General features: G+C 43.2%; 2 protein-coding genes across 6 annotated transcripts in view; one reads left to right on the forward strand and one right to left on the reverse strand.

The window, feature by feature from the left end:
* raraa (retinoic acid receptor, alpha a) overlaps positions 1-23,041 on the reverse strand; it is a 136,331-nt gene that overhangs the window by 55,517 nt on the left and 57,773 nt on the right. For all 5 annotated transcript variants that reach the window (XM_051418804.1, XM_051418802.1, XM_051418800.1 and 2 more), the window contains one exon: positions 18,317-19,145. In XM_051418804.1, the coding sequence (XP_051274764.1) occupies positions 18,317-18,470 (154 nt within the window). In that variant the 5' untranslated portion in view covers positions 18,471-19,145. The remainder of the gene's footprint in view (positions 1-18,316; positions 19,146-23,041) is intronic.
* lrrc3ca (leucine rich repeat containing 3Ca) overlaps positions 1-23,041 on the forward strand; it is a 148,694-nt gene that overhangs the window by 655 nt on the left and 124,998 nt on the right. The window lies entirely within an intron of this gene.

Consider the following 23,041-nt stretch of genomic DNA (forward strand, 5'->3'; position numbering starts at 1 on the left):
TAGAAAGAGGGAGGGACAGGGGGTCCCTCTGATTAAGGGCTTTAGGGAGGAAAAAAACAAAAGGGGAAAAAAGAAGAAATAAGAGAAGAGGAAGAAAGAGGAGATGTAGAGGGAGATTAGAGCTACACCTCCTGCCCTAGTTCTTGTTAGCTTTTGAGTGTGTGTGCGTGTGTGTGTGTGTGCGTGTGTGTGCGTGTGCGCGTGTGTGTATGGGCAGCAGTGTGGGTACCCATGAGATCAGGAAATCGTGAGGAAACAGGCGAGCAGCAAAGTAACAAAAGTGAGCACTAGGTGTATGCCAACGTGTGGATGTGCATGGCGAGTGCGAGGCCTCAGGGTGCTTATCGAGGCAGTGGGAGGAGTGTGTGTGTCTGTGTGTGTGTGTGTGTGTGTGTGTGTGTGTGTGTGTGTGTGTGTGTGTATGAAAGCCCAAATCCAATCATGATGCTGTTTGATTTAATTCCTGATGGTCAGGCAGGGAGTCCCGCCTCCCATAGAGAGGGATCCATGGGGTAGGTGAAACGTGATTGGTAAGGATGTAGTACACACACACAAACACAAACACACACACACACACACACACACACACACACACACACACACACACACACACACACACACACACACACACACACACACTCCTATAGTGCATTCAGTGCTCCTCTAGGGCGGGGGTGAGATGAGGCCTGGTCAGAGCCTGCGTGACACCGTCCTCAGGCACAGTGTGTATGCTCAAAAGTGAGTGACACTGCATGTGTGTATGCCTGAGAGTGTGTATTTTTGTGCCCAAAACCAAGCACCCCGTGAGTGAGTGTGTGCCTAAGCAGCTTTGAGAGCGATTCTCACAGCAGAGACAGAAGGGGGAACAGAGCGCCCCTGCTGACACTCTCAGTGGGCTGACACAGAAAGCTTGTTTGGGGGCATTAAATCTTAATACAAATGAACACTGGGGAAGAGATGGAGAAAATGAGAAAATGAGAGGAGTCTGGATAAAAGGTGGAAGGAACATGATAAAAAACGAAGGGGTTGGGTTAGATTAAAAAGATGCGGAAAAAGAAGAGGAGGAAGAGAGAAGGTGAGGGAAGAGAGGCTGTATTAGAGCACACAGAGGGGAACTCCTCAGGGGCAGGAAGGAAGGATGTTGCGAGGGAAAAGAAAACTCTTTCCCCTCCAATCCACAAGAGGATAGCCTCAGATGCCAGAAACGCGTAGCGCGGCACTAAATCAAACCAGTTAAATCATCATGTGTTAATGACTCAGTTAACCCGCTTCTCCCACTCCCTCCCTCCTCCTTTCCCCTTCACTAAAAGCCTATACGGAGGCTCTGTCATCCCTAATTCATCCTCTCAGCAGACAGAGATATAGGATGGTGAGAGAAGGTAGATGATGAAGGGCTGCAAACTCTCCCCTGAGACTCTTTTATGAATAGTTTCTGCCAATAAGATCTCAGTTTGTCTACAATGTCAGTGTTGCACCTTTGTGGTCCGTCACTGTGTTGCCTTATTTTGACCCAGAATCAGTGTCAGTGAAGCAGCGCTGTATGTGAAACCATAACCCAAAACAAGAAAACAGTTTTGAGCACAAAGAAGCCACAAAATAACAACTAACTATAACTAAGTTAGCTCCAGAAAAGTCTTCACAAGTTGTTGGAAAAAACAGATATAACAGCCACAACATATAACAACATTAGAATTATGCTTTCATCCTAATAAACCAAGAGATATGCTATCTGCTAAGCAGAATAAATAAAGTACCAATCAGCTACCACTGACTCATGCTATTAAGAGCTTAGCTATGATTCAGAGCAGAGGACTAATTGCTAACTATAGATGGCGTGTCCTTGAGTGATTCAAGACTGGGAAAGCACTGTACAGACCTCATTAATGAAAAACTGAGCTGGTATGAAAAACAAGCATGTTTATCTCGCTCAAGTTTGGAAAACCTGTTTGTATAAAAATTTCCAGTACACAAAATATTGTCACAGCACATCCAAACCCAACTTTACAATTGTGATTTAGTTTAAACAAATGTACATTTAGCCTGAATCATTCCCCTTGTTGTTCGTTGGGACTTCCAAGACCAAAATGAAGACCTAAACAGAATGAGAAGATTCAAAGTGGAGAGAAAATGCAGTGGACAAAGGCCTTTCCAAGCATTCAAATACGCCAATAATACCCAACAGATGCTAATTGCATGTAAAAAAAAGAGAGAGCATGACTCAACTCTCTGTTAGCACCTTGTCACCATCCGTTGTTGATCAGTCAAAGCAACAGAAATTATGTTTATTCCGCTGGCTTTGCCTTTTGCAAACAAGCAAAAATGTGCAATTAGTTTCCAATGATGTTGAACAGTTGACATAATAAATTCAACAAACATTTCCAGTGGCACTGGTTTGTCTTGTGAATGTGTTCAAGATGTTAGCAGTGTAATAATTTAATGATTCCTTTCTAGAAATGGTTCCAGTCAGTTTGAGCGGTTCTATATGCAAATTAAGGATAGGATCGCTCTGTTCCTTTACCCTGTTTTTCTTCACCCTCCCTCCCCTTTTTTACTCTGCCTCTCTCGGCTGAGTGATAAACACTGTCTGTTGGCCATAAATCCAGGGGGAGTCCTGACAGGCGTCCCAATAAAGCGCTCTACTTTCTCCCTGTTTGGTGGGTTTGTCAGGGGCCCAGAGGAAGTGAGATAACATTAGGAGGAGGAGGAGGAGGAGGAGGAGGAGGAGGAGACGCAATTTCATCAGTGCTGCACACGCACGCAAACACAGGAGCACGCGGACGCACTCATAAACAAACAGGGGGACATAGACATGGATGGACCAAACATGCTTGAAATGTGTTCAAGTGCTGAGTGGCCAAAACGGTCACACCACAGACAGTTGGTGAAAATATCGCCTTCTAAGCTGTAAGAAACTAATTTTTTCTGTTTCTCTTTACTTCACGAAAGCACAGACACAAACCCCTTAATTTCACTTCTGTAACAACCATGGTTGTTCAAGTCCAGTTTATGCTGTCATTAGCATAATTTTACTTTAATATGCAAGCAGCAAGTATTCAATTGAACACCCTGAGTCTATAATCATCTACTTTTTCCTTTCTGTCTTTATGCCTGCTTCCATCATCCTGGTGCAATGCCTTATGCTTTTTCAAAAGCATTTACATTTCTCTAACAAGCTCAAATGTCTGTACCCAATACCGACAGGACCAAACCAACAAAGCCCCCTGCATTGTGTTGGTGTAGTAGTCTGTCACACCGAGTGCAAACACTGAGTAGTTTGCTTACAATTAAATCCAGAACCCTTTAATGGAAGTGCCTGGTTCTCACATCACTGGTTGGATGAGCGGATGTCCAACTGGCTGCTTTCATTTACTCTCACATAACGTCTTACATCAGAAAAATTTAACTGCCAGCACATCTTCATGCTCTTGAGGTATATTCAGACAGAAAAGTAAGTGAATTCTATGGATACAAAGTCAATAGAAAGATCAAATAGTCATGGATTGATACAAATAGGCTCTTGGAGACTGAGGTGAAGACGTGTCCTTTGGTGCATCAAATATTTCGAGCAGAGCAACAAATCCCGGGGCTTTATGAATGTACTTCATAAGAGAGAGAAGAAATAAAGGAACTAAAGGCAAATAACAGAGAACTGGAGTTCTGAGCTCAGTTGGAGGCTGAGCCAAACGAAAACATGAACACACACTACTGCTAATGCCTGTACAGTGGGTACATTCGCTGTTTGGGGCAATTAAATACAGACTGCACAAATGGTCCTATTGTAAAGCTTGTGCAATCAATGACACACTGATAAAGATCATATAATATCATCTGTAACATTCAGAGATTTACAGCAACTGTTTTATGATGAATGATGTCATTTTTGGTGTGCACCCCAGTTCCTAAATTTCCCCCAAATGACTTTAAACCAGCACCAGAGACTAAATGTGAACGCGTTCCAATCTGCTTTTAATTACTTTGACTTCTGTTACATTGTGGTTGTTCAAGTCCAGTTTATGCTGTTAGTAGCATAATTTAACTTTAACATTCAAGCAGCAAGTATTCAATTTACCACCCTGAGTCTATAATCATATAATCTACTTTTTCCTTTCTGTCTATATGCCTGCTTCTATCAATTTCAAATCTCTTTCAAGTGCTTCCTCCTTATCTTCCTCTTCACCCCTCTCTTCTCCTTGAGAGGGCAGTCCTCATTTGCCCATTCTCTTAATTCACTCCCTCAAACTTTTCACCTGTCCCTCGGTCTCAAAACACACACTCCATCAAGCGCATCACCCTTTCAAGCTCTTGAATTTCACTGCCTCCTTATTTCTCACACACACTCAGCACACTGATTCTCCACCTCTTTTATCTTTTCTTCATTGACTGATGGCTGTGAGGGACTGTTTGCTAGCACTGCAGGCTAAGGCTTCACTTACACTCCACCAAACATAAAGGCTTAAAAGAGACTAGAGGGTGTGTGTGCATTTCTTATTACTCGTTAATGAAGGAATGAGATACTGAAGAAAAGGGGGAGACAGAAAAAGACAAAATGAGATATAGAGTCGAGACTGGAAGACAAGAGCAAGCAAGAAAGCATCGGCTCTTCGGGCTGAGCCTTTCTGCTCTTAAGAGGATTCCCACCTGGTAGCAATTTAGGTTCTGCCTGGTATAGCAGGCCCTGGGAAGGAAAAATAATTTCTGTTGGGTTAGTGGTTTCATTTTTCAATCAAATAAATCACGGCCTTACAGAAAATAATTTTTGTCTTTTAATGGCCTCCCCAGCGTTTGAAGTTCCTCAAGGGACAGCTAGCTTTGAAGTCTGTGGAGTGAGGAGTGAACTTCCCTCTGTGTGTGCATGTGTGTGTGTGTGTGTGTGTGTGTGTGTGTGTGAGAGAGAGAGAGAGAGAGAGAGCAAGCATTCATTCCAATGCCTTCTCAAAGTCCTGAAACAAAACACCTGAGGTACCCCTGACAAAAGTAAAAGCCCTGTGAAGGCCTTTGCATGTAGACCCACTCAACATAAAAAATAGCTACCAATGAAGGCAGCAGAATGACAGAAACAAAATCTAATTCGCAAACTTTTATCAATCACTGCAAGCACTGACTGTTTAATGAACAGACAAATGTGGCGTAAAAGCCTATGTTTAGGAGCTCAAAGGAACTATTTTGAGGGAAACCATCTATACCATTCTTAGACGTGAACAAGGTATCAATCTTCTCATTTCATGGCAAGAAAGCAAATAAATAAATCTCTCAAAATATCAAACTAGTGCTTTAACATGGGGAATAAACACACAACCACCAAAGAACCCACAAGCAAGAGTTCCCTTTTTTCAAGGTCATCAAATGATGGCTAATGGCAGTGTATTATGTGATATAAATGTTTTCCATTCACTTTTATTTCTTTGTCTAATAACAAAAGTAAAAAGGAACATTTGTTTCGAGCAACATTAATAAGCCCAAGTGAACAACATGTCCTATGATTAAAAATTTCTCATTGTAGAAGAGAGTAGCTTGGTGAGAGGCCAGCTGTGCAAGCAGCCCTTGCTATCTGAAGAGCCTGCAGAATTTAATTATGGCATTATTCCCCCCCCATTAAGCATTAAGAGCTCTTGACCTCAGAGGGGAGCACAACAACACGGACTATGGATCTTCTTCCTGGTTCGAGGCCCGTTTCCAGTCTTTTCAGCTACAGCATCATGGCCCGAATGCACCAACCTTGGGTGGGATGGTTTTGAATCCACAGCCTCACACACAGCAAGAAATGGACAGATGTGCATATGCGTGCACGTGCACAAACACACACACGCACAGGCATCACAAGGGGAAACTACGTCAGCTTCTGGGCATACAGTACAAGCAGCCACACCAAACGTGTCGACAGACAGACGACTACCTTCATGATAAAGACTTAAAATATTCCCCTCAAAACGTTTTCCCCTGGAGCTCTTCCACTACTTTCCATGTGTACCTTCAGTCCAAGCGAGCTGGTTTTGACATAAAGGCTATTTTTCAAAGGTCTGAAAGATGCCGACTTTGACGGCACATCTGCCAGGACTGAGCGCCTTCTTTTTTTTCAGTTTTGGGGGGGGCGGGGAGCGAGAAGCCATATAGTTGTCTTCCCAGCAGAAAACCACCTAATGCTCTCCAGAAACACACTCAGTGTCCTTGCACTGTTCACGGTTGTGGTATATATGTGTATGTGCATACAGACATATACTGTGCAATTGCTCAACAGCCAAACCCACAGGGACAAAGAAAGACAAACTCACATATAGAACCTTTTAAAAGGTGTGGACATTTCGTGGACTTAATCAAACGCTAAAACACACTCACTTGTCCTGCACACACCCATGAGAACCTCAGTTAGTATAATATTTAGCATAACTCCCAAAGTCAAACCAGCTCACTTGCACTGTGTACACAGCTCAATCATCAGCCTTGCCGAACAGATGCGTGGGTGGATAGACGGATGTTTGCTCACTGCTTATTTAGTGTCTAATGTCTTTTGGATGGGGGCATGGAGACAGAGAGATAGCAGGGTCAAAAAAATTACAGGAAGAAAAGGATGAAGGGCTTGCAGTGGTGAGAGAGAGGTAGAATAAATCAGTTCTTGAGAAAGAAGATGCAGGAAATAAAGAGAAAATGGGCCGGAGAGGGAAAACAAATTCTGTGGAAGTTTACGACATTGAAAGGGAACCGGCCAGAAGATGAGGGGGAGAAAGAGAGAGACAAAACACGAGCAGACTAAGAGCGAAAGAGTGAGGTGGTGAGAGCCAGAGTTTGGCCAAGTGCTTACAGGAAATAATTTTGTTTGATGAGTAAATATTGAATCAGCGAAATCCCATCTCTGGCACCACCTGACTTCTCCCTCCCTGTGTGCTCTTTCTCTCTGTGAACAGTAAACAGAGACATTTTTACCTACAATCTGGGGCATAAATACAAGTTTATGAAACAAATCAACAGACGTAAGTGAAACTGCATCTGCACAATTCCAAGCAAACATCTGAGAAACAGAAACACAAGAGTTCAGTACTGAGGGGGTAGTTCCTCACTGTCACCCCTCAGGCACCACCTGCATCTAGCTGCAGGTATTTAAGCAAGTCAGTGGTCATTTGTGGAAAGTGTGAATCTGCTCCCAATTCTTTGGTGAAGGGTATGTCTGGGCCTGCTGTGATTTAAGATGCCCGCAGGGGCCCTTCACTTCCCTCATCCACTCTCCCCCTCTCTTGATCTTTCTCTCTCTCTTCCTAACCTCCTCTTTAGTCTTGTCTCTTTCTTTCAAAGAATGAGCGATTAGAGGGGTCTCCGGGTCAGGGAAGGAGGTCTTGGGGTTGACCTTAGGTATGTAGTGTTGCTCTATCTCTCTCTTTGTGATTGTTCACCACTGCTTTTTAACCTTAAGATGTTGTGTTTTACTCATGGTGTTTCACCACAGAGTCACAGTTTGTCTGCGCACTTAGTTTATTAAGTTTAATACAACATGGAGTTTTTTTAGTTTTAGCCATAGTTTTTATCAGTAATTTAATGGTTTAGATAATCAGACAGGTTGTAAATAAGTCAACAGTTTAGCAAGATTACCCAACAGAGATTTGGTAATAATTTTACAGTTTGTTTGTTTTTCTTAAGCAGTTACTTTAGCAACAAGTAGAGCTATCTGATCATCAGGAAGCTCCATCAATCATAGAGAGCAGCTGGAGGACAAGAAACAGTGTGTTATGTGTGTACTTCATCCACTAGAGTCTATTTTGCCAGTTGTTGTGGCTTCTTCTTCTTGTTTCACACTTTAATATGAGGCTGTTGGTGGCACGAGTACATACTTCCACTTTTGTAGAGGACCTCAGTTGTGTAGACAGTCCTTCAATGTGGAACAGGACAAGTTTGCGTACACACTGCTAAAAGTATGTGGCCATATCTGGCCCAAACCATCTCCAATTGTGCGTCTAGTCTCAGTGCGTCTTAGGTGCATTAACACCTGTACTTTAAGCTATCCATTTGTGATCAGATTAATCAAGATGCATATTAATGCCAGATGTAAACAGGGCAGGGAAGGTAAAGCATATTCACCCCTTAAAGCTGACCACTCTACAAAGGAATTGTGGATGGTTTGGCCTCTCTTGACCCCCAGAAAAGCATTTCCGATGACAAACCATAATCTTCCCCGATTGCCTTGCTGTGGGATCTGTTTTTTCTGTTTTAGGTTTTTCTTCAGTGCCAGTGTACACAAAACAAGCGGCTGATCAAAAGACTTGACTGCTATTGTATAATTGTGTGGTGCCGGTGCTTTGTCAAAATGTGTATTGTGTAAGCTTCAACAGCCGAGAGACAAGATCCGTAAAACCACTTGCTATTTGTGGGGTCTGCCACAATTCAAATTTGGACTGACTCACACAGTGTATTCCCAAATGAAGCCTGCATGTTTGTGTGCAAGAGTGTCTCAGTCAGAAGACAAAGGAAATGTTTTGTTACAGTCAGTGCAAGTATGTTCTTTGTGTGTTTGCATTTGTGTGTCTATCTGTTCCAGCCTACGTCTAGAGATTAGAGATTTTATCTTGGCAGTAGTTGATCAGTCAATGTCAATGACTGTGAAATTCCTGAGTAACTCCACCGGATCTGACCAGTTTCACAACCATCAACAGCTTGTGTATAACAGCAACACTGAAAATCCTCCACAGTCTCTAATCCATCTAACACCGGTCTGTGTAAAAGGCAGAGATGAATTAAGACATAATCCATGATGGAGAGGCTACCACTCTGCTGTTCAGGTTGACTCGTGTCCCTCTGTTGTGCATTATATCATGTCCACTTGACTTTTTGTTAAACAGTTCAGAATAATTAGGTTATGATAATGAGGGTAATGAAAAATACAAGGGCAAAAATGGCCGCTGTGATTGCCACGTTCCTGGAACACAGTTTTGTGGCTGGTGTGATGGTGAATGTGTGTGAACATCTGTTTGTTGCATGAGACAGACCAAATTAGGGGACTAATCAAGGCATAATGCACACCAGTTGTTCAGAAGGCCATTTCAAATGGAGGGCAAAGCTGTGTCGCTAATCATATCCTCTCTATCCCGCTTAGACTGAGAACACTTACGGGACGTCTCTGTAAAAGGAGAAAGACTGGGACACGATGGTAAAAAGGAGCATACAAATGTGTGAGTGTGTGTCGGTGACAGGAAGAGTGAGGAAGAATGAGAGAGGATAAGAAAGCTAGTGCAGGTTTCAGGTGCCTCTCAACAGTGATCACAGGCTGAGTGCTGAACAGCTGCTTGTTCCTGATGAAAAGAGAGAAGAGAGAGGCCACAAAAAAGAGAGAAAAGAGAGATCAGAGACATGAGGAGGATGAAAAATGAAAGCAAAATAGTGAAAACTAGAGGAGAATGAGAGAGAAAATGCAGCCCGCACTTAATGTTTTGAAACCCGAAGTTAAATTCAAGTGTGATGTTAAGATATAGTAAAGGAATTGAAAGCAAAATAAAATACATAAAAAAATGGAAAGACTGCTAAGTTTGACTTACATACTGAGTAAAATCTGTAAAATCAAAACAATGACTACTTCCTATCAGCTGTTATTGCAATTTGCTTCAGCATATTAAATAGGCTACAACACTAAAAAGGAGCAAAAGCACTACTTTTGTGCTTTTTGTTTCCACTACAGTTATCACCATATAGCACCAATGTACAGTCCTCCATCTAAGCCTAAAATAAGGACAAACTTTATTTCTTATTGTGTTAAAAAAAAAAACATGATCACTAAATCCACTGGACCAGAATTACTTGCAAACCTCATATGATTTAAGAATTGACACGCTACATCTGTGTTTCACATTCAGACACACTATTCAGATGGAATTTATTTATGTAATGGAAGTTTGTTGATTTTAATAATCCATGTGCTGATTGGTGATTTTAATTCCGTCTGGAGCACACATGTCACTGTGTCTTTTCCCTCTCCACCAGTAATAATTACGAAATAGTCCACAATGGCATGCTGATTTCCTTTCCATCCGAACGTACAGCCTTGTAGTTTATAGTTTATTTGTGCAAGAGGAAACGCTTTTTCTGTAACTGAATTTATCAGCTCAGCACAGTGTGTCCAGATGGAGCTTAAATTAAATTTTCACTCTTAACTTTCTTGCATTTACACTCAAAATGTTATCAAAGCCCTCATTAAGGATTTCCACTGCAGCCTCACTAACTCTCGATTTACAGGAAGACGAAAGCAAAGGAGTTAGTGAGATGCTGATTCATACAAGTCACACAAATATCACATGACCTCTAGATTTGCTGAAATCTGAGACACAAAGTACAAAATAACTTACAAAATCACAAAGCAACAAGACTAAATAAATGGCTAAATAAACAGGTTCAATAATAAATACATTTGTCTTTAACAAAGACCATTAAGGGTGGGTATCCATAAATCTCTGGAATGCTACAGATTATCTAAAAACAGCAGAATTCATTGTGCACTAGTTAGCCTATAGTACACTTAGGCCTGTAATGTGCTAATGCTGTCACCACTGCATTATCTTTCCACTCTGAGGAGGCAATGTGCTAATGCTAGCAGACAGGCTTGAGGTTAAGTGTGGCCAGGGGCCCCTTAGAAAGGTGCCAAGAGAGAGCTGGTGGCCCCATAAGCTCTGGCCGAACAGAGCTCTCTTAGCCCCTTTGCGCAACACAGATAGCCATTGTGCTAGGCTGAAAAAGCGCATTAGCCGCTGAGAAAAGGGCTTTCCCTCCGAAACCCCCTTGGACAACAAGCAAAGCTCTGCTTGATAATTCAATCACTCTCCGAGCTGTGCGGGGCAGACCCGCACAACCTCTCCGAACCTTTCCTCAGCTCTCCTTCCCTTCCTTCCCTCGTCTCGTCCATTAGGTAACTGCCCTATATTTTACAGATGCCGTCATCCCGGCCGCTTATCAAAGGACAATAGAGGAATGATGCCTGTGAGAGAGTCATTGACATTTGAATGTATGCGGCAGTGTGAATTATGGCTGTATGCAATGGTTGCTGCAAAAAGGGCATGAGAAGATAGAGATACGTGTGTACGTGTGTGTGGGGGGGGGAGATAAAAGGAAGGAGAAGGGGGTCAGTGAGAGAGCGGGTTGAAGGAAAGGATAGGGAAGCCGTAGAGAAGGAGAGAGAGAAAAAAAGGGGGAGTTCTTATCGCTTTACCCTTGTCTTGACTTCCTTGCGGGGCCTTTGAAGAGAGCAGAAATAAAGATACTTGCGCTGGCACATCAGAGAGAGATTTAGATTATGCCAGTGTTTACTCAACTGAGTGCTGCATGGCTGCTGGCGACAGCCTGCTGGTTTTGAAGTTGTTATGGCCCAACTACAGCTTAAAGCGCTCGCTGCTCAAAATGTAACACCCATGCTGCAGAGGAGGGCTTTCTCTCTGTGCTCATGTGTCAGTTTGTGTGTGTTTCCATACACATGTGTGCATGTATGTGCCAGTTGGTGCGAATGTTTATGGGAGATAGCATGTGTCCTTGTATTCCTAATAGAGTGTGTGATGCATTCTGCCTTTCTGCGTGCACAAATGTGTGTGTACGTGTGTAAGTGTGTGTGTGTGTGTGTGTGTGTGTGTGTGTGTGTGTGTGTGTGTGTGTAGCACTCCGAAAATGGAGCCATCCATCGGATTATGGGTAGACAGCTCTTTGAAAAGAGGGCCTGTATTTGCATAAGCGGCCATGGAAGGGGAAAAAAAACTATAGAAAGAAAGACAGAATGAGAGAGCAAGAGATAGAAAAAGAAAGAGAGAGAGAGGGAAAGAACAAGAGAGAGAAGGGGGGAGCTGGGGGAGTGGACCACACTTGCCAAGCCACTCAGGGATAAATCCTGTGGCTAGGATCAAGTATTCTGGGCAAGGATTTGGCCCCAGGTCCCTTCAAAGCAAATGGAAAATAACAGGCTACTAGTAAATAGGTGGCAGGGTAATGATAGCTCTGTCAAGTCCTGAGGTAGAGAACGGGAGGGAAAGGAGGGTATCAGAGAACGAGACAGAGAGAGAGAGAGAGAGAGAGAGAGAGAGAGAGAGAGAGAGGAGTGTGGGGGGGGGTGATCAGGTATGACGACAGATGAGAGTGGAAAGGAGATGAGATGAGAGGGAAGGATGGATTAGGTAAAGAGGACAAACCCTACAGAGAAAGTAGTGATAGAATGGGAGAAGAATAATGGAGAAGGAGAAATTAGAGGGAGATAACAAGAGATGTGCAGAAGCCAAAAAAAGGTGAGTGAGGAAGATATGAGGGAAGGCCAGAGGGCCAGAGAAGAGGGTGATGAGTTTTCTTGTGGGAGCCCCTTTTGGCTGAGCTTGCTGGCGTTTTGGCACATAATACTGGCACGGGACACTGGTGCTGCCAATGCCAGTGTATGCGTGTGTGTGTGTGTGTGTGTGTGTGTGTGTGTGTGTGTGTGTGTGTGTGTGCGCGCGTGTGTGTGCGTGTGTGTGTGTGTGCCTGGGGCTCCCACTTCTGTCACATCTGCACAAAAATACTCTCTATCCCTCTCTGATTCTTCGTCTGTCTCCCTCATCTTTTTGCTTTGCCTTTTCAGCAGACTTTCTCCAAGGTATACGCTGCCCACTTTTACTAAACAGAGTAGCTTGGTACCAACACCTTGCACTACCACTCTTTTTCCTCTCCAAGATAGAGCCACGTTATTCTGTCTCAGTTCGGTATCACTAGTATCAGTATCACGCTCATATCGGCTGATTGCACACCTCACAATGTATGTCAAATGTGTGCTGTTTGAGCAGGAAAGAAGAAAGTAAGGGTGTTTAAAGTGATACAAGTGTCTAAAAAGACTGTACAATGCACAACAAATGCTCTAGCACAATCCCAACAACAATAATCACACTAATAATTTGTGATACCTGCTAATTAAGGTTCCGTTCCCTCTAGTGTAGCAGAGCCTTTCCAGTGAGCCAAATGTGACATTTTAGTGTGTGGCAAACAAAACCCATCTGTAAATTCAGTACATGTTCTATATTTACAATGTATCCAACTTATTTGCAGTCTGATTTAATACAAAGAATACAACTCTTCAGCTACCTGCACCCAAGGATCTCAAAGTACCATCAATTACTTCTTTGAAAATGTAAGAATAGGATAGTCCTTGTGCTCATTTTTCAGCCTCCCAGCGCTCTGAAGTTAATTAACAAGGTCGTTAAGCTGGGGTGAATGACTGCTGTGCTGCCATGCTAGATGTGTTTTACACGCCATGTTTAATAAGCTTGCATCCTCGCCATCAAAGTATCGGCACCCCTCAAATGGCTTTCCAATAATGACAACCAGGTCCCCAGAGGTACTGTTTCTGCCTATGAGTGCGAGTCTGATTTTGTGTGTGTGTGTGTGTGTGTGTCTTTCTGAAGTGGCTAAATGGCTGGTACCTGATAGAAAAAGTGCTCCAGTCAATAGCTTGCATGTGTGTGTCATATCCACACACACTTTGGATTGCTGCCAAAGGGGAGCACACCACAAGTGTTTCTCACTGTCATTATCCTTATCCCTACCACACAAGCCGTGTGTATGTGAAAGTGTGTGTGTGTGTGTGTGTGTGTGTGTGTGTGTGTGTGTTTTTGCCACCCATGGAGTGTACTGACATGCCCCCTTGATTCCTGCAGACCACCAGGGCAGAGAGGAACCACCTGTCTGTCCAGAAACCAGCACATACACACACAGGCAAACACACACATTGCCCAACATTACCATATCCATATTTACTCATGGTCAGTGCATTCCACCGTGGGCTGCTTAATGGGATAGGTGACACACACACACAAGCTTCCTTGAGGTCTGAAAATACCCTTTCATATTTCTCCTACTGGCCCAAAAGGACATTCATAAATGCCATAAAAGCCCACTAATAAGTCAGAAGAGATGGTGCTCATGTGTGTTAGCCATCCTAGGAAACGCTCCTGTACCAAGCAATTACTGCGGCTGCTGAAACAAGAGCGCTCTGTGGGGAAAAGCCAATTAGTCCGCCGTGGCAGCAGGTAGCAAGCTGGCTCCATTCATTATGATCCCTCATAACAATGTGCTAATGTAATAGCATGGTGTTAAAGCTGGTGACAGACAGCGGAAGGCTTTAATGATAACAACGGGATCAATAGTTGAGGTGTTATTGCCAGATAGTTCCATATTCATACGGGTGTGTGGCGCAAAGGATTTAATCGAAAACATCGAAACACTAATGAAAGTCGTGCACGTGTATGTGCGAGTGTGCGTGTAATGAGCACATTCTATTGGATGTGGAGATTAGGCCGTGTTCAATACAGCAGCGTGCACGTTTGTGGGCGTGTGAGCGTGATCAATCCATGGTGATAATATTCAGTTAACTAATAAAGCTGCAGGCAATAAATGTAATATCAATATCTGCAACTGATCTGCTCCGGTGCGTAACCTAACCTGATGATTTTCAGATAATGTGATGTGAAGACATAACCCAGGAGGCTGGAGCTGGAGAGACCCAGAGAGAGAGTGTGTGTTGTAGGCCTTGATTAACCCTTCTGCTCTGCTTGGTCCAAATAATTGGTCTATTGTGGTTTGCTAAAGGAGGCTGAAGCAGAGGAGCTGGACAGCTCTGATGACGGGGTGGAGGAGGACAGAGGAAAGAGACCAGAAGGAGAAAGAGAAGACAGAGAAAAAAGGGGGAGGTCTAGCGAGCAGGCTTTTGATGGCAGATGAGTTCAGCATTAAAACAAAAAGGCAAGGCCTGGCCTCAGGACTGTTTACTCAACATGATCCACTGTCGGGAAATGCCAATAACAACCTTTTACATCTGCAGTTTATACCTGCATTGTATGTGATTAGACTGAACAGGGATAAATAAATACAGGCATTCACCCCATCCACAAATAACAACATGGGCTACAGTCGGCCTTTTGTGCGCAAAAAGAAATGCAATATACCAAAACTGCTGGAAACCATAATTCAAAGCATTCCAGACAATGAGATACAAAGATGTATGTTAGGACCTTGCGTAAACGCAGCCTGTGTGAAGACATCAGAGTTTTTCTTCAGTCTCAATTATGATTGTACTAAAGATCTGGGTCATAATTCCACTGTGCATAGCTAAAGAATTTAAGCTAACAATGTCTTTAGCATGTAAAAACGTGGCCTTTAAAAACATCAAGGACAACATTATCTTTCTGGACAATAGCATGGAAGACCAACAATCCCCACAAGATACATTATTCACTCTGAAAGCACAGAGAGACGAGTGCACCCACAAATAGTCATACATTCATGTGCATTTAGCCTACAATGGAAGCTCTGCCATGCTGAAATCTATAAAGTCAAATGCTGGGCTCTCTTTGCCTCCAATGTGACATTCTGTAAATCCCTCTCGTTCAAGCTCTAAACAAACTGACTCTCTCTTCCCCCTCCATCAGCACCGACTGCCTTTCTTTCTCTCTTTCGTCACTGCTCAGCTTTGAATGGGGTTGGTGAGGGCTTTGCAGGAGTGTGTGTGTGTGTGTGTGTGTGTGTGTGTGTGTGTGTGTGTGTGAAAATGTGAGAGAAAAGGAAAAAAAAGAGGTGTTTGCGCAAGAGGGAGGGAGAGAGAAATGATCTGCCACAGAGGGGGATAGGAGGAGGAAGAGAAAGGGGTGAGGTTTGTGTGTTTGTGTTACAGTGTGTCTTAGTATATGGAAAGAGACATATGCGTTTCTATTGCTGTGTGTGTGTGTGTGTGTGTGTGTGTGTGTGTGTGTGTGTGTGTGTGTGTGTGTGTGTGTGTGTGTGTGTGAATTATGCCTGCAGTTATCTGCATGCATGGAGGAGCAGGAGTGAGAGAAAGTGAGCCAGCATGAAGGGCAAAGATTGTGTTTATGTTAAAGTGTGTGTGTGTGTGTGTGTGTGTGTGTGTGTGTGTGTGTGTGTGTGTGTGTGTGTGTGTGTGTGTGTGTGTGTGCGTTCTGTCAGGAAGCTGTGGTGTCCCTGGCTCTCCAGTGTTTACAGACAGGAAATGTTTGTCCAGGCAAAAGGGAAGGAACCTTGCCGCCCCGCGTGGCAAACACAGGGAGAGCAGCCCGACTTGCACACACACTCACGTGCAGATATTCAGAAACACACATTCACACACACACTTGCAACAGTGTAAAAAGAGGAATCTGACAAGAGCGAGGTGGGGTATCTGGTATTGGGGAAGTGGGAGTGACTGGGCTGGACAGTAACTGTTCTTCACTTCCCTCCATGCCGACTGCCAACGCAAACTCCAGCAGATAGAAAGTCAATACGCTGACCCTCTCTGAACCTGTGAGAGCGAGGCTGTTGTCCACACCAATACACACACACTGACTGGATGTCTGCACCACCAGCTGTATTCCTTTAGTTCATATTTCTGCTGCTGCCACAGCCGTTTAATTGATTATCTAGCCGTTTGTCGATGTTCCTCAGTCTGCTATCAGATGAAGGGATTGTGCGAGTATATTTAACTGAATTTGAACACTTTAAGGGTCCTAATTCGCACTCATTCATGGTGGTGTATTTACATTTATTTATTATACTTTATACTTCTAGTCCAATAAATTTTAGAGGGCAATGTTTTACTTTTTACTCTAATATATCAGCTATAGCTGCTAGTTACAGATTAAGCTTATACATACTGTACACAGGGCATAAATCTTTTTTGAGTCCTTAAAGTCTGAAAAATCTGCCAGTGCAGTGAGCTCACTTAAACTTTCTTTCTAATTAAAATTAAAATGTAACAGACTTTTTGTGTGAAATTCAGTTTCAGTGTGTGACATGGCGATAGCTGCCAGTATGTGGTGGCATTTTGTCTTTCATTCAGTGCTCCAATCTGTCTCTCAAAGTGCTAAAGTTCACCTCCAGAAAATTCTTGAAACGTGGATATATACTGAAATGATCTCAGCACATGGTCAAATTGACTTCACAAGGAGATTGTCTTATTGTGCAAAAAATATAATCAGAATGCAAACTATAATGTATTGTTGTAGATTAAACTAACTACACAACAGCTGACCTGAACATTAAAATAATAATGGGGTAACTCATCAGTAATGTACGAGTATTAGGGCCATACTAAGAGAAAAAAATATATAATTTTTTGGGGGATAATAATATTATGAGAATAAAGTCATAATATTAGGTCTACGAGAAAAAAGTCTTAACATTACGAGAATAAAGTCTTAATATTATGAGAATAAAGTAGTAATTTTATGAGAACTGTCAGCCTGTTCGCTCAGCCAGCAAAACTGTTTAACGACGAACTTATCAATACGTTAGCTTACCTGTTGACTGTATGGTACGACTGAGACAAATAGCGGCTGCTGGGCTCAGGCTGAGGCTGCTGTTTGGTTGAGCTGGTCACGTCAGATCTTGATAACTCTATCAAAGCTTTTTTCTCATTAAAACAACTTTTTTTCTTGTATTATTACGACTTTATTCTCGCAATATTATGACTTTATTCTCGTAATTTCCCCCCCAAAATAATATTTTTTTCTCTTAGTCTGGCCCTAATACTCCGTTGTAGTAATGTAACATTCTGAAAGACGACACTGTACATAATGAGGACTTTTACTTTTAATACATAAATAAGATGTTCAAATCTTCATGCAGGATGTATAATGGAATATTTTTATATGGTAGCACTGTTACTTTTACTTGAAAGGACTTGAATGCTTCTTTCACCACTGTTCATTGTTCAAAAAGTACTTTTCACCTAGTTTGACTTTGAATAAGCAACTTTGCAAGTCAGTTCTGAAGCGTTTGATGGATTGTATAAAGGAGTTGTAGCATGAAGCCTGGCTACGATGATAGCTTTTGAGAGATTTATTTCAGAAACACTTGCCAAATTGTGTTCCCCAAATAAACAATGCTCCTTTCTGGCTGTCCTGCCTCACTTCCTTGTGATCTACACTGACATTTCCATGTGTGTGTGATGTGTGTGGGCTTGTAAATTAAGGACAGCGCTGGAGGCAACGTGGGTGTGTGGGCGTGCGTGTATGTGTGCGTGTGTGTGGTTGCCGCTCTCTGTTTACCAACACACACGTCTTTCAAATAGGAATGATCTAAACAGGCTGAGATGAAAGAGTCCCTTTTTTACCAGCAGTCTCACAGGCACAAGCGTATGTACACATTCGCAGTAGGGGAGCTACACAGGAAACAGGGTGCTACCGCTGCGCAGGTAAACCAGGACACACACACAAAAGAAAGTAAAACCTCCTCTCCCCACCTCCTGTCACTCAACAACCAACCTGCACAATAGCCAGAGCATGGCACAGTCCCACATCTGAAACGTGAACCAGTACAGAGAAAGAAAGAGGGTATTAGTCTTAAGTTTACTTACTGGCTGGTGAGGGGGTGCTGTACCCACTGAGGGGCAGTCCTGGCAGGGCTGGGGGTGACAGGCTCCCTAGCATGTGGGGGAAGAAGTAGGAGTAGGTGGGCATGGGGAAGCCGTTGAGGTGGGGGCCCGGCATCGGGTTGCCCTTCCCAGCCATTATGCCTCAAGTCCACCTCCAGTCACAAACAGACCTCACTGAAAAACCACCGTAACAATCTCTAACAAAAAGAGGAGTCAGTGTGGATTCCTGGACTGATTTAATCCCCCATAGGGACACTGCATGAGTAGATATTCCAAAAGACTGCCAAGCGAAGATTATAAAAACAATTTCCTTATGGCTTGGAAACCTGGGTGCTGTTGTCCTTAAAATGGCTGTTGTAGATGTCACCAACACAAAAATCCTGTTGGTTTAGTGAATGTGTGTGTTGAGGGTTAAGTTACTAAGGAAACAAAGATAAAAAGAGACACAGGGTAGAAGTATAAAAGAGGACTGTAGAGTGTTTTATCCTTCCTTTCTCTGGTATTGTGAGACAAGCTGAAAGGCTTTATTTGCTAGAGGCGGTAGGGAAGCTGCAAACTCGCACGGCCATTCCTTATCTTCAAGACGAAGGGGGCGAAAGAGACAGAAGGCAAGTTGAGTCAAGAACAGGTGACTCTGATGAGGAGTGGTGATAGTGGTGATAGTGGTGCTAGTGGTTGTGATGCAGTGAAGGGAGCGTAGATTCACTCTTCCAGTGCAGAGCCCTCCTAGGGAATGCGCAGATCACATGATGCCAAGACGAAACTCTTCTCCTTTGGATGGGCCTCGTCTTCGCATTCGGACAGCCTCTGCCTATGAAAAAAAACAGAGAGAGAAAAGAGAGAGAGAGAGATCCAGTTAGTGCTTCAATGACAAGGTAAAGAGATCGTTTCCCTTTGTACTAAAGTGCTCGAGCAAAACAGTTCTTTTCTTTTGACACTAATTAATGGTAATGTCTCATCTGAAATGTTACAAAAACACCCCCACCGCCTTAATTATCTAATGGTGTGTTAAAACTGCAAAGAGAGCAGTGGGTGTGTGATGTCTCCTCGCAGCTTTGTGTGCTCATACACACGCTCATTAACAGTGACAGACTACAAATACTGTGGGAGACGGGCCAAAACATAAATGAAGAGAGCAACACAAAAGAAAACTTTGCTAATTACACCAGTTGCAGAAGCCAGAGGTGAGACCCAAGGCGCCGATCTGGGACCACTAGAGATTTCTGCAGCAGAGCTTACTTCCAAATTAAGAGCAAGACATGTACAAACAGAACAGTAACCACCGCAGAAAGCATGAGCACACACAAGGGCACTGATAATGATACACCCAGACAACAAAATTATCATAAAATGGTACATCAGCACCACACTATATACAAGAGTAAGAGAGAAACTCTTTCTTCAAAACAGCTTGTCCGAACATGAGCGTAACTTATTTTTTACTGTAATGACCCTTTTATGAGTCAGTGGATGTAATGCACAGCAGTAAAAGTAAACTCATTGCAATAGACACACACACACAGACTGCTCTAAAAAGCAGGAGGAATGTGTCTTTGCATGAACAGTGTTGCTCAGGAATGTAGCACTCTAGCATGAATCACATCAGGACATCATGGATGAACTCCTGTAAAGAGAGAGGGGTCAAGTCAGACATGTTTGTGTGCCTGTTCCCACTTGAACGATGTACATAAAGCATTAGTATATGACAGGTGAGAGGTGCACGCTGGTGGCAGTCATGTCCAGATGGGTGACAAATTGAAGGGAAAAACGACATTGAGTGTTTCACCACATGCAGGCAGAACAGCTTCAGTGCTCCTTGGCATTAATTCTACAAGTGTCTGAACTCTACTAGAGGGATGGAAATAATTTTTCCAAAGAATATTTTCTTCAATTTTGTTTTTAAACGATTCGGTGGTATCTAGCGTTTAAGTTGCAGATTGCATCCAACTGAATACCGCTCGTTTCCGATGGCCACAAAACTTGCGGAACACGTAAAAGTCCTTATCAAGGGCCAGCATTTGGTTCATTATGGGCTAACATGGCAGACTCTGTGGAAGAGGACCTGCTCCCTATCTAAATAAAAACTGCTCATTATAAGGTTACAACAACACAGCTGTAAAATCTGTCCCCACTAACGTCCTCACTGGAGATGGACTACAAATTGTCCTTTAAAAACAACACAGAGCCTCCTGGCGGCTGGCTGTGCACTGGTGATGTGGCGGTATTTTGAATCCTCTTGCAGGACATCTCTTGTGTTGATCTTTCCCATCACTGTCCTCTCTCTAAAGTCTTAAAACTGAAGATGACTCATACATGATGGTGTGAGTCTTTGTCTCTGCAGGAGCATTGCTTCATCACAACTATCTCTGATTACATTACACCATTTTTTGGTGTATGTAACTGTCAGAAAGCTATTCTCATTGATACCAAACAAGCTCAGTGCTAGACCTGCACAAGTGTCCACATGTGTGTGTGACTTTAAACCCACATGTAGGAAAAATGAGTAATTATTCATGAGAATGAGTTACCAAACTACAGTATCAATGTGCGTGGTTTTGTGAGTGTGTATAGTTCAGGTAGTGTGTGTGGAGCCCTGATATGTCTCTTAATCAGATGGAGGACTGATTTTATGGGCTTGGCCTTCTATTTCCTGCCTTATTTTTATTGATCGTTGCCAAAGTGCTCTCAAGTCACCCTGTCATGGTTAGCTGGTGTGTGTGGTGGTCAGGGGTCGTGGGCTGACGAGTGTGCTCGCATTGCGCCGAAAGCTTTAACAGCATTTTTTTTTAAAGCCCAGGGGAGTTAGATATAGTTTTATTTGCTTTTAAAGCCCCTCTCTCCACTGAGTAGCCACCTATTAAACCAAAAGAGAGCTAGGAGTTAAGGTAACATCTTAACAATGGCAGATATTATTTCTGATTCCATAATACAGAGTACTACACAACCATTACCATTATGAAATGCGGCCTCGATACACTCTACAGCGAACATTGGTGCAATCATGTAAAATGCATCAGCACTGTCAAAAATACACACTAACGTGATGTAAAGCCATATATATTTTAATGCAACACCCAGAGGCCACAGACGCTGAACTGGGTCTTTCAATGAGGAACTACAACTCACTGGGACACTAGGAGAACCCACAGGCTGGAAATGGGCCACTTCCTTCACCATTATCATTACAGCGTCTAGTGTGAGCACCATAAGAGGCCGTTCTGAATGATAAGCAACATCAAACATTACCATGCACTTGCACACACAGCAACTTTGTTGTGGTGCATGCACACCTAATTCTTTTTACTGATGTCACAGTAAATAGACGGGGATATTGTTGTTTACTACAAAGGAAGTGGCTGCAGCACCACCAGCTTTTCTTACATTTTTGCAATTGATAGGAGCAGAGTAGTAGGACCTCAAGGCAAAGTTTCTACTCACATGACGTTTGATTAAAAATAGAAAGTGAGAAACATTCAGCTGTAAGGCAGAATACCAGGGTTGTTTTGGAGACAATGGGCTGTCATGTCAAAGTCACTGGACATTGACATTAGAGAACATCCCATCCTTTAAATTAGTTAAGGTAAGCGGGACGCCTGGATCGTTCGGTGGGTGGAGCTGGCGGCCCATGTGCAGAGGCTGGGTCCTTGCTGCAGCGGCCCGGGGTTCGGGTCCAACCTGCGGCCTTTTGCTGCGTGTCATCCCCTCTCTCTCTGCCCCCCTTTCCTGTCTGCCTTCAGCTGACACTATAATAGGGGCAATAAAAAGCCCCAAAAATATACTTAAAAAAAAAAAGGTAAGCAAATTATAAAGCATCCCATTTAACATGAGCCATCTAATATTAACTAAATCACTCAATTATTTTTCCTATTATGGTAGAGCAAACATTGAAAACATGTGAGTGTCCATATAAATTCAAATTAAATCTTTGCATAGGAGCATTCAGTGAATGAGGCCAAGAGTGTGCAGCTGAGAGCACAAACATTTTCTGATGCATGTAAACAATGTCTGACTGGTGCAGCTGAAGCATTTCAAACACATTAAACAACCCAGTCCTTTTTGCACTCATGCACACGCACACACACACACACACACACACACACTCAAAAGCCACAACACAGTGTGGACAGAAGCATGAACATAACTGAGCACCTGTATAATCCCTTTGCCAGCAGTAAGGACAAAACACACACACACACACACACACACACACACACACACACACACACACACACACACACACAATCAGCAGCACAAAGATTAGACACACACCACTAAATGAGGAATCAAGGCACAACTGAGGGACTGTATAATCTGCTGTGAAAACTGCACACGCAACACCAAAGTAGGGTAAAGCTGCTGACATGCACTCCACATCTTCCTTCCTGTCAATGTACACAAACCAATCACGATTCTCACAAACAGCTGTGTACCCTGATCCTACAGTGAATGGGGTTGGCTGAGATCCTTGCAGACGACTGCAAACATGTCGAACAACAGACACACACTCTATACATATACATGTGTCTAGTTATGAAGCATATGCACACATACCCACAAGAACAGACTTCCATAATGGTCTTTTACTCCTTGTCTCCTTATGCACACATTTCTTTTCTCTCACTCCCCTTCATACACACACACACACTAATCTCCCCTCCATTCCTCTGTCAGCATGCTCTTGAATCTCATCGGCGGGTGCCTCCCGCT

Source organism: Dicentrarchus labrax, unplaced genomic scaffold (genome assembly GCF_905237075.1).
Source record: "Dicentrarchus labrax unplaced genomic scaffold, dlabrax2021, whole genome shotgun sequence".
Lineage (NCBI taxonomy): Eukaryota > Metazoa > Chordata > Actinopteri > Moronidae > Dicentrarchus > Dicentrarchus labrax.